The sequence below is a fragment of the Festucalex cinctus genome, chromosome 12, assembly GCF_051991245.1.
Source record: "Festucalex cinctus isolate MCC-2025b chromosome 12, RoL_Fcin_1.0, whole genome shotgun sequence".
Taxonomy (NCBI): domain Eukaryota; kingdom Metazoa; phylum Chordata; class Actinopteri; order Syngnathiformes; family Syngnathidae; genus Festucalex; species Festucalex cinctus.
Window position 1 is genome coordinate 20,136,604 of NC_135422.1, and position 13,713 is coordinate 20,150,316.

The 13,713-nt window shown below is 48.4% G+C and overlaps 1 protein-coding gene across 1 annotated transcript in view; it reads left to right on the forward strand.

Moving 5' to 3' along the window:
- sptbn5 (spectrin, beta, non-erythrocytic 5) overlaps nucleotides 1-13,713 on the forward strand; it is a 48,686-nt gene that overhangs the window by 16,279 nt on the left and 18,694 nt on the right. Inside the window, 33 exon segments of the mRNA XM_077538293.1 lie at nucleotides 102-238; nucleotides 310-519; nucleotides 1,353-1,505; nucleotides 1,577-1,707; nucleotides 2,538-2,804; nucleotides 3,216-3,291; nucleotides 3,362-3,573; nucleotides 4,276-4,522; nucleotides 4,600-4,739; nucleotides 4,865-4,964; nucleotides 5,062-5,232; nucleotides 5,331-5,495; nucleotides 5,610-5,699; nucleotides 5,776-5,912; nucleotides 6,072-6,258; nucleotides 6,877-6,986; nucleotides 7,074-7,164; nucleotides 7,237-7,353; nucleotides 7,895-8,052; nucleotides 8,126-8,258; nucleotides 8,429-8,574; nucleotides 8,655-8,769; nucleotides 9,020-9,130; nucleotides 9,452-9,631; nucleotides 10,179-10,382; nucleotides 10,615-10,764; nucleotides 11,583-11,687; nucleotides 11,762-11,950; nucleotides 12,049-12,204; nucleotides 12,267-12,458; nucleotides 12,829-12,924; nucleotides 13,012-13,133; nucleotides 13,591-13,705. Coding sequence (XP_077394419.1) covers nucleotides 102-238; nucleotides 310-519; nucleotides 1,353-1,505; nucleotides 1,577-1,707; nucleotides 2,538-2,804; nucleotides 3,216-3,291; nucleotides 3,362-3,573; nucleotides 4,276-4,522; nucleotides 4,600-4,739; nucleotides 4,865-4,964; nucleotides 5,062-5,232; nucleotides 5,331-5,495; nucleotides 5,610-5,699; nucleotides 5,776-5,912; nucleotides 6,072-6,258; nucleotides 6,877-6,986; nucleotides 7,074-7,164; nucleotides 7,237-7,353; nucleotides 7,895-8,052; nucleotides 8,126-8,258; nucleotides 8,429-8,574; nucleotides 8,655-8,769; nucleotides 9,020-9,130; nucleotides 9,452-9,631; nucleotides 10,179-10,382; nucleotides 10,615-10,764; nucleotides 11,583-11,687; nucleotides 11,762-11,950; nucleotides 12,049-12,204; nucleotides 12,267-12,458; nucleotides 12,829-12,924; nucleotides 13,012-13,133; nucleotides 13,591-13,705 — 4,913 coding nt within the window.

Below are 13,713 nucleotides of genomic sequence, written 5' to 3' on the forward strand. Positions count from 1 at the left end.
TCCTCACAGCTTCACGCTTCTCCGGTTGAGGCTCACAATAGCCCAGTGAGCAGTTAGAAATTTGCTCCTCACTGTTCTAGCACCTTCTCTGACACATCCAGGTGACTTCTCACTGGATCGGAATGAGACGGTGACCATCATCAGGACCAACCCGGATCATGACAAAGTTCTCATCAGAGACACCCGAGGAAACCAGCAGCTGGTCCCCAACACGTACCTGACAGGCCTGCCATCCCCGGTCTGATTCGATCCAAGATGGCATTCATCAGAACTCTAGGTCTGATCCTAACATTCCTTACATACATTTAGGCTCCTCCTCCTCCACCGGCCTCCACCAATGGCATGCCAAACTCTCAGGGTAGGAAGTCGAACCGTCCAAGGCGTCGACGCTCGAGCCGTCGTGCCACGGCTGAGATCCAAACTACATGGGGGCCAGACCCTCAGTACCAGAGAGCCATTGTCGAGGAAACCCAGGCCCAACTGGACCAGGACTACATATCTATGTGTCAGCTCTTGCAGGTGAGCACAGCATTATGGGAAATGTCAGTCGTATGAAGACAAGGACTGAAGGACTCGAAAGCGACTTGAGACGTACCCGGGGGTGATTACAGTGTACTTGACTCTAGAAAGTCTACAGGATGGCTAGAAAATGACTACTGCAAGACTAGAGAAGTTAGAAGGATTAGTGGGGGGTTTGAGATGTACTGAGAGGATTATAGGGGCACTGGAGGTGAACTATAGAAGAATTACAGAAATTCTATAAAAGAACTATTTTGGAACTAGTGCAGGACTAGAGGAATACTGGAAAAGTATTACAGAAGGACTAGAAGAACACATGGACTACGAGGAGGGCTTGAGAAGGTCTAGAGGAGACTAGAAGAGGACTTGTACAAATCCACGGGGGTTGCAGGATGATGTCTGTATAAGGACAACAGGTCTTGAAAAGTACTATTGTAGGACTAGTGGAGGACCAGCAAAAGACTACAGAAGAACAACATAAAGTCTAGAGAACTAGAGAAGGGCTAGAAATGAGTAGTAGGCTTGAGTAGGACTATAGGAGTTCCAGGACAAATTGAGGACCAGAGAAGAACTTTTGCAGGATGGGAGAAGGACTTGAGAGGACAAATGCAAGACTAGAGGAAGACAAAAAGTATTACAGAAGGACTAGAAGAGGACAAGTATGTTAGAGAAGCATAAGGGATTTTGAGATGGGATTTACAGTAGGACTGTAAAATGAATGTTGACGGACTGCATCGTGTCTAGAAAATGGCTAGTGTGGGACTAGATGAAAAATAGTGCAGGAGGAATGACTAAATGTATCCTGAGGGGGTTCTCGTGTTTGTTTTTTTCAGTCTAAGTTGAAGGTTCTGGACGAAGCTCTGCTCCTGCATCGTTTCCATGGTCGCTGCCAGGAGTTTGAATGGTGGATGGAAGACAAGGAGAACATCCTTGACACCTTCAACTCACACGCCAAAGACCTCCATGTGCTTCAGGCCAAATATGAGGTTCACTTTAGGGCTTACTTACTCCCACCGCTGAATACTAAGTACAATAATAACAGCAAGTTCTGTTCTAGAACTTTGTGACGGAGCTGATGAGTGGGCGTGGGCAGTTGGATGACATCATCAAGGTGGCCGAGGAGCTGGTGAAGAACCGGCATAGTAAACATAGAGATATCCAGACACGCCTTTCCAGCCTTTCCAGCAGGTACCACATGTGGACACACTAGAGCAGGAACAGTACATGAACTAGATGATAATAGACGGACACTTGAGGGAACTATGGTAGTACTGCAGTACTAAAGTGGGACTAGGGGAAGACTGGTTAAGTATATGAAAGGGACAAGAGCCGTGCAAGAGTTATGACAGGCACACTAGTGGGGAACTGAATGAATACTTGACTTGACTAGAAAGAACGACTAGCTAAGGTCGAGAGAAGGACTAGAGGGGAACTCGAGTTATGAAAAGAAGAAGATGAGAGACACTGGAAGGACTATACAATGACTGGGTGAGGTCTTGGATGGCTTGGAGGAGAGTTAGGAGGAAGACTACAGGACCACTAAAAAAGCTCTAGAGGAAGTTTAGTTGAATACTAGAGCAGGAAGGACTTAGCAGATACTAGCTGAATGACAGGGAAAATGGCGGAGCACTAGAAAAGGACTTGACAGGAGCTGGATGAAGACGAGAGCAAGACTGAAAGACAAAGTAGAGGGACACTAGGGGAGGACGAAAGAAGGACTAGAGAGCCCAGGAGTTTCTTGAAGGGGACTATACGGTAAAGTGACTGAAGGAGGACTAAATTAGGACGAGAGCAGTAGTTTAAGGAATGCAACTGGGTGAGGACTAGATGACAAGAGGGGGGGATGACTTATCCAGGACTAGTAAGTGGACATTTGATAAATAAGTAAATTGAGTCATGAGTTGATCATGGGATGAATTAGACCAGTAAGTTACAGTACCACTGGGATTTGTTTACAATTGTCAAGCTCCTGATAGTTCACCACATTGCTGGGATTAATATGTGCTTCCCTGCCTCAGGTGGGAAGGTCTCCTGCGGATTAAGGACGAAAAGGCCCGTGAGCTGTTGAGCACGGCCGACGTGCACTTCTTCCTGCAACAAGTACAGGATGCCAGGACACAGCTGCAGGCCCAGCTGGAGCAGCTGGAGCCCAAAAACCTGAACATGGGGGGCAGCGGAGGTGGTCTGTTTGCACTGCAGGCTGAAGAACAGCAGCAAACAAGTGCACAGCGAGATATCAACACCCTGGAAGGAAAGATTGCCTACCTGACGGACCTTGCCAAAATGTAAGTTGACTTTGGCGTCATGGTCTTGAAAGAGATTGGGGCAGGACAAAAAGACCAAACAACAATAGCTGTAAGAGTACAAGAGAAGGATTAGGGGAAGAGTAGAAGTGTGAAGAGGGACCAGAGAAAGACTTGAGACGGTTGAAGCTAAGAAAGTTCAGTGAATGACTGAAGACAGCTGAGAAAAGGCTAGATGAGGAGTAGAGAGGGACTTACGAAGGATTTTGAGCAAGGACCAGGGGATGACTGAAGGGTAGTCAAGGAGAATTGGATGAGGACAAAAGGAGCATGACAGGTCTCATAAAGCACTAGTGCAGGATCAGCAGGGGTTTGGAGTAGGACCAGTTAAGGACTTAAATGTACTCAACGTGTACTGGATGAGGAAATGTGGGGTCACTTCCTGTTTGACAGGAAGCAGGACTGCAGTCCAGCTGAGAGTGAGGCCATTATGGAGGAAGTCCGAGGTCTGGAAATGCTCCTGAAGCAGGTCAGTGATGACATCAATACGTGGTGCTTGTCTTCGTGTCACCTGACACAGAATCTCCACGGTCCCTCAGGTGAAGCGCCGAGCCGCGCAGTACCAGCGCCACCTGGAAGAGACCCGACGGCTTCACCACTTGCAGCAGCAGGCCAAGGAGCTGCAGCGTTGGGCAGCGGCCACCCAGGAGCTTCTGCTGAGGGATGGAGCTGCAGCCGACGTGGCCTCGGCTGTTGCTCTGCTCAAGGAGCACGAGGAGCTATGGATGGAGATGGAGGAGTACAGGAGGAAGTATGGCAACAAATAGTCTCGTTCTGTGATCAAAATTTCCGCAAATAAATTCCTCACCTTAAAATAAACTCTTTATTGTGATCACTAATGACCAGAATCTGTTATCACCATTGACATTGGTGTGGTTTCATGCAGTGTGATTCAAGATGACCAACATTTTCAGAAAATTGATGCCTCACCTCAATTATACTCCTTTAGTCTGCACTGTAGGGACACAAATTTGATATTGATCAAAATAAAAACTCCTGACCTCAAATAATTTTTTTGTCAGTAGTGAGAATACTCCATCACCATGGCATTGTTGTTGCTTCATATAGTCTGATTTAAAATTTGAGAAAATAAATACCTCACCTCAAACTCTTTAATGTGTTCACCAGTGACCCTCATTGGGTATCAAGTCTCTGCATTTGATGTCAATGGTGTGTGGACTTGCACAGTCTGATTCAAGATTACCAAAATTGGAGAAAATCTGATTTTTGATTACCTAAATGTGACACCTCACCTCGAATAAACCCTTGATATGTCAGCGGTGAACGTGATTGGTGTTGATTCATTCAGTCCACTTTAAAATCACCAAAACTTGAAAAAAACAAATGCCTCACCTCAGTAAAAGTGATGTGATTAGTAAAATGTTCATTGAATTTCTGTCAGTGATGCCTTTTCCCTTCCTGTTTGTTTTATCACTTCCTGTCGGTATCCCAGACTGAAGGAGACGGAAACTTTGGCCGAGTCTTTGCTGAACTCCTCAGACAGAAAGTGGGGCGGCAAAGACGTGCAGCAGTTGCTTGAGGACCTGAGAACTGATCGATCCAAGCTGGAGCGCCTGTGGACCAATGGGAAGCAGCGCTTGGAGCAGCAGGTGGTGCTGCAGAAGCTCAACCAGGAGGGGGACCGCATCGAAGCGGCCATGGCCGGACACCAAGCCAGACTCGGGCTACAAGATGTAGGGGTGAGGATGCTAACGATGGGGCGCTAACGAGCATTCGTTAATGATTGGTTGTTTATGATCGGTTGCTACCAATGCAGGACTCCGTGGACGGCGTCATCAGTCTGCTGGCTCGTCAGGACGATCTGGAGGTGGTGCTGAAAGCTCTGGACCAACGCGTGGATCTTTTCTCCAAGCGCAGCCAACAGTTGGTCGGCCAGAAACACTACGCCGCTACACAGTAAGCTACTAGCGGTAGCTTGGATTTTGTAGACGTGTGAATTGTGTTGTATCCCCACTGCTTGTATGTTGTATTTTGTATGCACAGCGATTGCATGTGTGTTGATTGTATGTCGTGTGTGTCAGCATCCAGCAAAGGTTGAGAAATCTCCTGAAGGCCAACAAGAAGTTGAAGGAAAGTAGTGACAAGAGGCGTTGTCAATTGCTGGCCTCCAAGAAATATCAGGTCATCACCCGCTGTTCACGTCACTTTGCTCGCTCATGCAGCAGTGCCCCCGTGACGACAAAGTGACCCTGCGTTTGATCCCCCCCAACCGGCGCAGGAGTTCCGACGGGACGCCGACGAGCTTCTGATGTGGATGGATGACAAGTCCAAGATGGCCGAGGACGAGTCGTACCGCGAGCCCGCCAATATTCTGTCCAAGCTCAAGAGGCACGAGGCGGCCGAGAGGGAGATGCAGGCTCATCAGGCCTGGATGGAGAGACTGGTGCAGGTCAGAAATTAACAAACCAACCAAAAATGAATACACCGCCGTTGCCAAAATCCTGTCCCTAGTGGTGGAACGTCATATGTCTGACTGAATTTGTCCAGGTTGGCCGCGACATGCTGGCCGATGAGCACGTAGGTAGCGCTCACATCAGAAAGATGTCGTCTCAGCTCACCAGCCGCTGGCGGCGTCTTCTTCAAATGATGGCCGAGCGTGGAGACAAGCTGAGGCAGGCGGGACAGCGGGAACAGCTCATGGACGTACTCAGGGTGAGGACAATCACCAATCAAACACCAATATATGTGCATTGTGGGGTTTGTGTGTGTCTGTGAGATGTAGCGGAAACAACCAAGACCACAAAATGTGCCTTGGCCTCCCTCCAGGACGCCAAAGTCAAGATGGAGTCCATTCAGTGGATGCTCAACAGCGCCGCCACAGGCCACGACCGACGCTCCAGCCGGCAGATGTTCAAGGTGAGGACTGGATGCAAAAAACAAAAAAAACAAAAAAACAGACGGCATCACCCTGACAACCATTTTGTGCCTGTAGGAGCACCATCAGCTGGAGCAGGATGCCAAAGAGCTGGCGGAGAAGATCAGCGCCATCGTGGGTCGGGCCAAGAATCTGGCGTCCAATCACTTTGACTCTCAAGGAATCCTGCAGGAGACCGACACCTACCTGACTCTGTAAGTGTCGGAACTGCCACTACAGTTGCTTGTTCTGTGACCAAGCTCATAACTCGAAGAAGAAAAAAAAAGTCACTAAGTTGGTGGACTAAAAATAAATAAATAAATAAAAACTTAGAACTCGTAAGGCAATGTACCCCTGTACTTTTGGTTTCTTAGGTTCAAGTCCCTTCAGAAGCCGCTGGAACATCGCCGGGAGCAACTCGAGGCATTGGTGCAACTCTACGAGTTCTACTATGATGTTGATCTAGAGATCAGCTGGATTTCAGAACACGTCCCCTCCTCTGTGTCCTTGGGGCATGACAAGTCTTTGTTGGGGGCCACCAGCCTCATGCAGAAGCACAAGGTATCAAACACCATCAGCCACCATATCACTAGAGGTGGACAAGAAGTGGGGTACTTGTGGTGGTCTCAAGCTGGACTAGATGAATGCTAGAGTGAGAGTTAACTAGACTGGACTAGAGCAGGTCTAATTTGGGGTAATGTTGCAGGAACAAAGGGAGCTAGAGGAGGACTGGATGAGGACTAGAGAAAAACTTAAGGAAAAGTAGAGTGAGATTTAAGGAAACTAGAGGGAGACTGGAATAGCGCAAGAAGAAAACTAGAGGTGTACTCAAGGGAACTAGAGGAGAACTTGTACAACACATAAGGGACAGGAAGAAAACTAGAGAAAGACCTCGGGAACCAGAGGGTAACTGAAGTAAGAAGCTTGGAGGAGGACTTGAGAGAAAAAGAGCAGAATTTGTGGGTAGGAATTTGAGGGAGCTATAGAGGAGTCTAGAGGGGGACTCGTGAGTATTTGAAGAGGAATAGAAGAGAATGAGAGGAGGGCTGGAGGGGGACTTGGACACGACTTGAATAGGACGAGAGGGGGACTACAGAGGAAGTAAAAGAGCACAAGGAGGATGAGTGGAGAACGACATCTATATCTTTTCTTTCACTGTGGGCTTTTCTGCTTATGTAGGAGCTTCAAGCAGAGGTCACTGCGCACTCTCAGCACCTCAACCACATTCTTAAGAAGGGGCGGAGCTTGGCCAAGACCAGCCAATCACACACAGAAGAAGTTCTTGAAAGGTGAGTCATCATCGCCTCATCTTCGCAGTCATCTTCGCATGAAGGACTTCATGATATTTACAGCTCCTCCTCCTCTTCTTATTCCAGCTGCAGACAACTGAGTGACAAATGGGAGGAACTAGAGGCGGCGTGCAGCCGCCGGACAGCTCACCTGAGCCAGGCCATCACGAGAGCGCAGGTGATACAAAGGAAGTGAAAGAGGAAATCCTCCGCCTGATTCTGAACCTGTCTGGTCTCTTTTGTGACACAGTTGCTGCTGGACTGCTCTGAGCTGGAAGTCCGGCTCACAGAGACTTTGGACCTTCTGGACTTGGACGACTTGGGCAAGGATTATCTGGCTACGCAGACTCTCCTCAGCAAGCAACAGGTTGTCTGACCTTCCTATAGAGGTGTACCAGAACAACATGAAGGGTAAACTCGGAAGAGGATGCTGTATGACTAGAAAAAAACTATTGGGGGACTCGACAATTACTGAGTGGGGCTGGAGGATGACTTCAGCAGCACAAGTTGTCATGTGATGTGTAAATGTGCCCTCTCGCCGCTCACCACATCACTTCACCAAAGGATACGGGTGGAGGCCTACAAGAGTGGAGGATCAGAGAGGGGACTCAAGGGAACTGGATTTGGATGAGTGAAAGAAAAAAGTGGGACCAGAGACAGACGAGACGAAAACTAGGGGAGTAGGGGTGGACGACTTCAGCAGGACAAAAGAAGAACCATTCAGGGTCTCACAGAAACTAGAGGACTAGAGAAAGTCTAAAGGTGGTCCGTGGTGGATGACTAGACACTACTAGAGGGGGGCTAAAGGGGCTTTTGAGGAAACTGGTAGACTAGAGAAGGACGAGAGATGCACTGACTAAAGTTACACTTGTAGTCCTGTCAAGTAAAAATGTGTTCCATGGTCGCAGGTTCTCCAGGCCCAGCTGGAGGTTCTTCAGGCGGAGGTGGAACAGTTGGAGGACCAAGTAGAACAGGCGCTCCTTAACTGGGACTTGCAGGAGCTGCACACACCTGTGGGTCGCTTGCAAAGCCTGAAGCTGCAGCTGCAGCAGCGTGCTGCGCTCAGGTGAGCCGCCGATGAGTCACATGGCCTGTGATGTCACCAACAACCCTAGCCAATTCCCTCCTTTTTGCGCCAGACTTCAAAGGTTGAGGGAAGTTCTACAACTGCACGAGTTCACGCAAGAGGCCATCGAGTTGCACGAGTGGATGCAGCAGCAGAAGAAGACGGCGCAAGGACACGATCTGGGCGTTGACTATCAACATGTTCAGGTGACTCAGGTGTTTTTTTTCTTTACAGAAAGGCCCTAAGAAGCCACAAGACCGCACCAAATAACCTGTATTGATGCCGAGGAACTATGTCAAAACACTTTACACTTTTTTAGGCGGGCATCTATTACTGACTTCCTGCAAAAGGTGACACCGCTCTGATATTATTGCAGATGCTCCTGAGGAAGTTTGACGCATTTCTAAAGCAGCTGGACTTGGCCGAGGAGCGCCTGGACTCATGCGGCGACCTGGCGGCTCGACTCATCACCAGCAAACACCCGCAGAGCGCCGCCGTGGGGGAAAAGCTACAGAAGCTCCGGTACGCTTGTGTGACGCTTTAGCGCTCGCCACTTAATGGGGGTCACACCCCCCGTGCATCGGTGCTATCTGTCCGTGCAGTGCATGCTGGGAGGACCTGAAAGACGTGGCCAAGGAACGTGAGAAGCAGCTGCAGGAAGCGGAGCAATGCCACCGACTTCATCAGGAACTGTGTGACGCTTTGACACTTATCCAGGTACACGCTGAGGTGGCTGTGTATGTGCAGAGACTTGAAAAGTCTATAAAATTCCCCCGGCAGGAAAATTCTCCACTCACTAACTATTAACGTCTTTTTTTACATTGTGTCGTCATCCTCACTGGTTGAAAAAAGTCACAAGTCTGTTTTGACAAAGTAAAGCTATCTGTTACATCGGGAGTACAAGCAAGATGTCAGAGATATAAGTACTCAAAAACCTGATACAAATAGTTGTAATTTGTGCGTGTAGGAGCGGCAGAAGAGCATCCCGGACGACGTGGCCAAGGATTGGCGAGGAGTCATGTCACAATTCAGAAGACACCAGACTCTCATCCAGGAACTTGCAGCTGCCGAACAGCAGGTTGGCAGACAAACTTAATTTTATAGCAAAAGACATGCAAAATTGGCGCTAAACACGTCTGCCTCACAGTTTTGAGCTTGTGGGTTCGACTCCTGGTTCAGGTCTTCCTGTGTGGTTTTTGAATGAGATCCTGCCATTACTGGGTGGTATTTCTTCCCACATTTTTCAATAAAATATTCGCTTCTTTGAAGACCGAGATACGGTGCATAGGTGTGACGTGTTGAACAGTCGATTCCAGCTAGCTAACATGACCACAACAAGAATAAGCACAATAGAAAATCTAAAAATGGACTTGGCTGCTAATGTCTTGCTGCTTTTCAGCTTCAGGAGCAACTGGACGCGGTGGACGCCATCTTAGACCTCAGCTCGTCACTGATGAAGCGTCGCCTACTGGAAGTACAAAGGGAAGTGGTGGAACAGTGGGAAGAGCTACGGCTCCACGCCGAGGAACGGGAGCTGGTGCTAACGCTAGCGTGCCAGCGGCATTTGTTCCTAAACACGGTGAGGATGAGGCTGATGGAGAAATGACTGGGTGTGAACTCGGGTCAACGATACAGGTGCTGAACCAATCGTGTTTCCATGCACAATACAATACTTCTAGTGTTTTGAATTTCGTTCTGGACCAAGCTTATATCACTGCTGCAAGTCGCAGATTCTCATTTCAATAGGTAGTTCGAGTCTTGAAAGAAGATTATATTCCCAAGAGAATGGTCTCCTCCCAAAAGAAGGTTCTTGTCCTCTAAGAAAATTCCAGTCCAAAAAAAGAACATTCCAGTCCCAAGAGAAAAGTCTTGGGGAGATTCTCGTCCTGAGACGGGATTCTAGTCTACTACTGAGGTCTGACAACTTTTAGGTCTTTGCTGCAGAATAAAGGCACACTTTTGTACTCCTATAATGAAGCTGTTCCTTAAAGCTAATTGATAGCCACCCCGAGTTTGTGGGCAGTAAGTGGCAACAGATTTCCTTCTGCTATTGGAACAAGTTGGTATCAGATGTATGAAAGTTTGAGCTCCCAGCCAGAGTGCTAACCATGGCATTCACCTTCCAGGTCCAGGACTACCTGCTATGGTGCGGTCAGCTGACGGGCATAATGGCCGCCAAGGAGCGCATCAGTGACGTGGCAACGGCCGACCTCCAGATGGCGCTGCACCAGCAGCTGTGGGCCGAGCTGGAGGCTCGGCAGGAAGTGTACCAGCAGGCTATGGACATGGGGGAGCAGCTACAGCAGCAGGACACATGCAACCGAAACCTGGTGAGGGATTAGACATAATGTATACAATAGTCACCGCCTTGTCACCGCTGAATCGTACTTCAACTTCACCACCATATTGGATGTGGAAAAGTGGTATGATGAGTGACGTTGCCTCAGTCATGCTCTGTTGGAGGTGTAACAACTGTTTTACACCCAAAATTAGATCTCATTGGATTAAAACTAAACAATGCATCATGGATGTGTTTCTGCGGCATTGTGTGTGTCCTGGTAGGTGCTGCAGAAACTGGACGCCCTGCAGGCCGAGCGGGAAAAGCTCCAGGACCAGTGGAGCCACAAGCAAAGTTGGCTGGAGAAGGTCCACCTGGAGCAGATCTTCGACAGAGACGTCAGCAACATGGACAAGACCTGTACCTCATATGAGGTGCAGAGAGCCTAAATTATAAAGCACGAACTCATTTGTAAGGAAAATCTCACATAAAAGCTGCAAAATCAACAATAGAAATGGACATCAATTTGCAAAAAGCCCGTTTCAAAAGGAAGATCTAAAAGTGTTTTTGTTTTTTTTAAACATGCCTAAAGATTGTGTAGTCTTCTGGCGGTCCGGGAAACGGTTCCAGGTCCTGAGTTGCAGCACAACAGGAACCTCCAGATGTGAGCTACGAGAAAAGATTCTAGCTACCAGAGGTTTCCGACCCAATGGAAGGTTCTAGTCCGGGAAAAAGGGGTTCTAGAGATGCATGGCTCAGTGGTAGAGTGGTCGTCTCAAAGCCGTGAGGTTGTGGGTTCAATCCTCACTCCTGGTGACCATGTCGAAGTGTCCTTGACCAAGACACCGGACCCCAATTGGCTCCCAGTGGTCTTGCATGGCAGCAGCCGACCGATGGTGTATGTGAATGGGTGAATGTGAGGCTTCAATTATAAAGCGCTTTGGGCACCATATGGTGGTGTTAAAAGCGCTATACAAAGCAATCCAGTCCATTTAGTTCCAAGAGAAGGTTCCCATACCAAGTGAAGTGGTATTGTACTAGTCCAGAGAGAATGGTCTTGTTCTAACTGAATGAACTTGAGTTAAGGTTCTAGTTCCGAAAGAACTTTGTAGTCCCAAGACATTGGTTTAGGTCCAAGTGAGCGTTGTAGTCCCGAAATAAGATTCCGGTTAAAAGAGAATGCTCTTGCCCCAAGTGAAGGTTCTACTGTAGCAGTTGCTTCTGACTTGTGGTTTTTACTCTGTCCCCGTAGGTGGTGTTGAAGAGCAGCATTCTGGGAAAAACTGTTGACGAGACGGAAGCTCTCATCAAACATCACGAAGCTTTTGAGAAATTTCTCACGTCTCAACAGGACAAGGTTTGCTCTCATGTGACGTCGTTCACCACACAAGTCGATCACCATCAAGTCTGAACTCCCCCTGGTGGGTGCAGATGTTGTGCCTGAAGGACCTCGCAGCTCGCCTCAATCAGATGAACGGTACAGAAAAGAGCGGGCGGGCCCAAAACCGACTGAAAGCCCTCCTTCAGCGAGGTGATAGGATCAAAGAGCTATCTGTCAAGCGCAGGGAGGAGCTGGAGCTTTCCTGGCTGATGTGCATCTTCAATCGAGATGTTGTCGAGGTAACAAGGCCACCAATCGCATCAATAACGGCAGATAGACCAAGGGTGTCAAACTCAAAGGTGACCCCGCCCCTTTCTCACCGGTTTTGGTCCTCCAGGCAGAGGAGTGGGTGAGCGAGCGCATGCTCAAACATTCCGAGGATGCCAAAGCTGACCTCAGCAACCTGCAGACCAAGATGAAACTGCTTCAAAAGCATCAGGTGTTTGAGGCCGAGATCCTTGCGCACGAGCAGGTCATCAGAGATGTGCGGCAGGTGAGACCCCTAAATGATGTGGAACCAGATTGGCCGGTGGTCTTCACATGTCTTTCCTCCAGGCAGAGGAGAAACTGGTCTCCCTCCACCACCCGAACTTCAACGAGGCGAGGAGGAACGCCCAGGCACTGGAGCGCCACTGGGACCAGCTCAAGGCGGCGGTGGCCAAGAGAGGGAAAGTTCTGGAGGACAGTCGAGACTTCCTGGAGTTCCTGCAGAAGGTGGAGGAGGTGGAGGCCTGGATCCGACAGAAGGTGAGAAACTGTGTGCTTTGCGTGCAATTTCTTGAGAAATTGTGATTGTCTTGTTATCTTTATTCAAGAAGCAAACCATAACATTAGTACGGTTATATTCGGACGAAACACAGCGTGGACACAATGTTACAGTTTTTGTGACAGTTTTAAAAAAAAAATATATATTTTATAACATGTTTATAATTACTGTATAAATTGTGAACCTTGAGGCCGGAACAACATGAAAGAACATTTGGAAAAGTTGTTACATAAAGTGAGCACATCAGAAGTTGTCAAGACTGATTATAACAGGCTTCTTGGAAAAATTGGACACCAAAAAGTTTGAGAACGTCTAGCTCAGCTTGTTTCGCATGTGATCCCCGTCCATTAGGAAGTCATGATCAACGTAGGAGACGTGGGGAAGGACTACGAACACGGTCTTGAGCTTCTAAAGAAACTCGGAGAGTTCCGCGGAAGAGGAGGCGGGGTGAGGAATCCCCGTTTGTATCAGGTCCCTGAACGCCCTTGCTGATCTAGATGATGGTGAAATTGAATGATCCTGTTGGATTCCTAGGGAGTGACGGTGGATGATGCTCACATTACGGCCATGGACCAGTTGGCAGCTCGGCTGGAGAAGCGGCAGAGCACAGATGAACTACAGACCATCAGACGGAGGAGACGGCAACTTAATGAAAGGTAGAGTGCTACCTTGACTTTGGGATTTTATTTAAACTCTGAGCTGTCTCTTGATCCGTTTTTTTTCTTTGTGTTGCGGATCAAAATTGGAGATAGGATTGAGCTTTGGATACACTGTCACTTGAGTCACTTTACCCGAGTTTTGCTGGAGTGTGCTATTAGCCCGGATAGGCTAGCTGCTTGGGAGCTAGCGGTGATTAAGTAAAAACTAGTGCTCAAAGAAGGAGTGAATTCTTGGCTTTTAATGGTAGTCAAATGGAAACTGTCGCAGTGGAAATTAACCGGCAAATGACCAGTATCAATTGGCATGAACAATGTAACGTACTGTAAACTGTGGTTGACGGTCAGAGAAGTAATGAAAGGCATAACCAAAGGTATCCCTATGTAGTCCCTCTCACCGGTGTGGACCCAGTGGCCTGTCACTCAAACACCAAACTATTTCCTGTCCCTCATTTAGGTGGAGCCAGTTCCACGTGGACCTGAGTGCCTACAAGAAGAAACTGGAAGGGGCTCTGGTGGTCCACGCACTCATCAGAGAACTTGAGGAGGTTCGAGAGCGAGCCAGTGAGAAGGTCAGTTG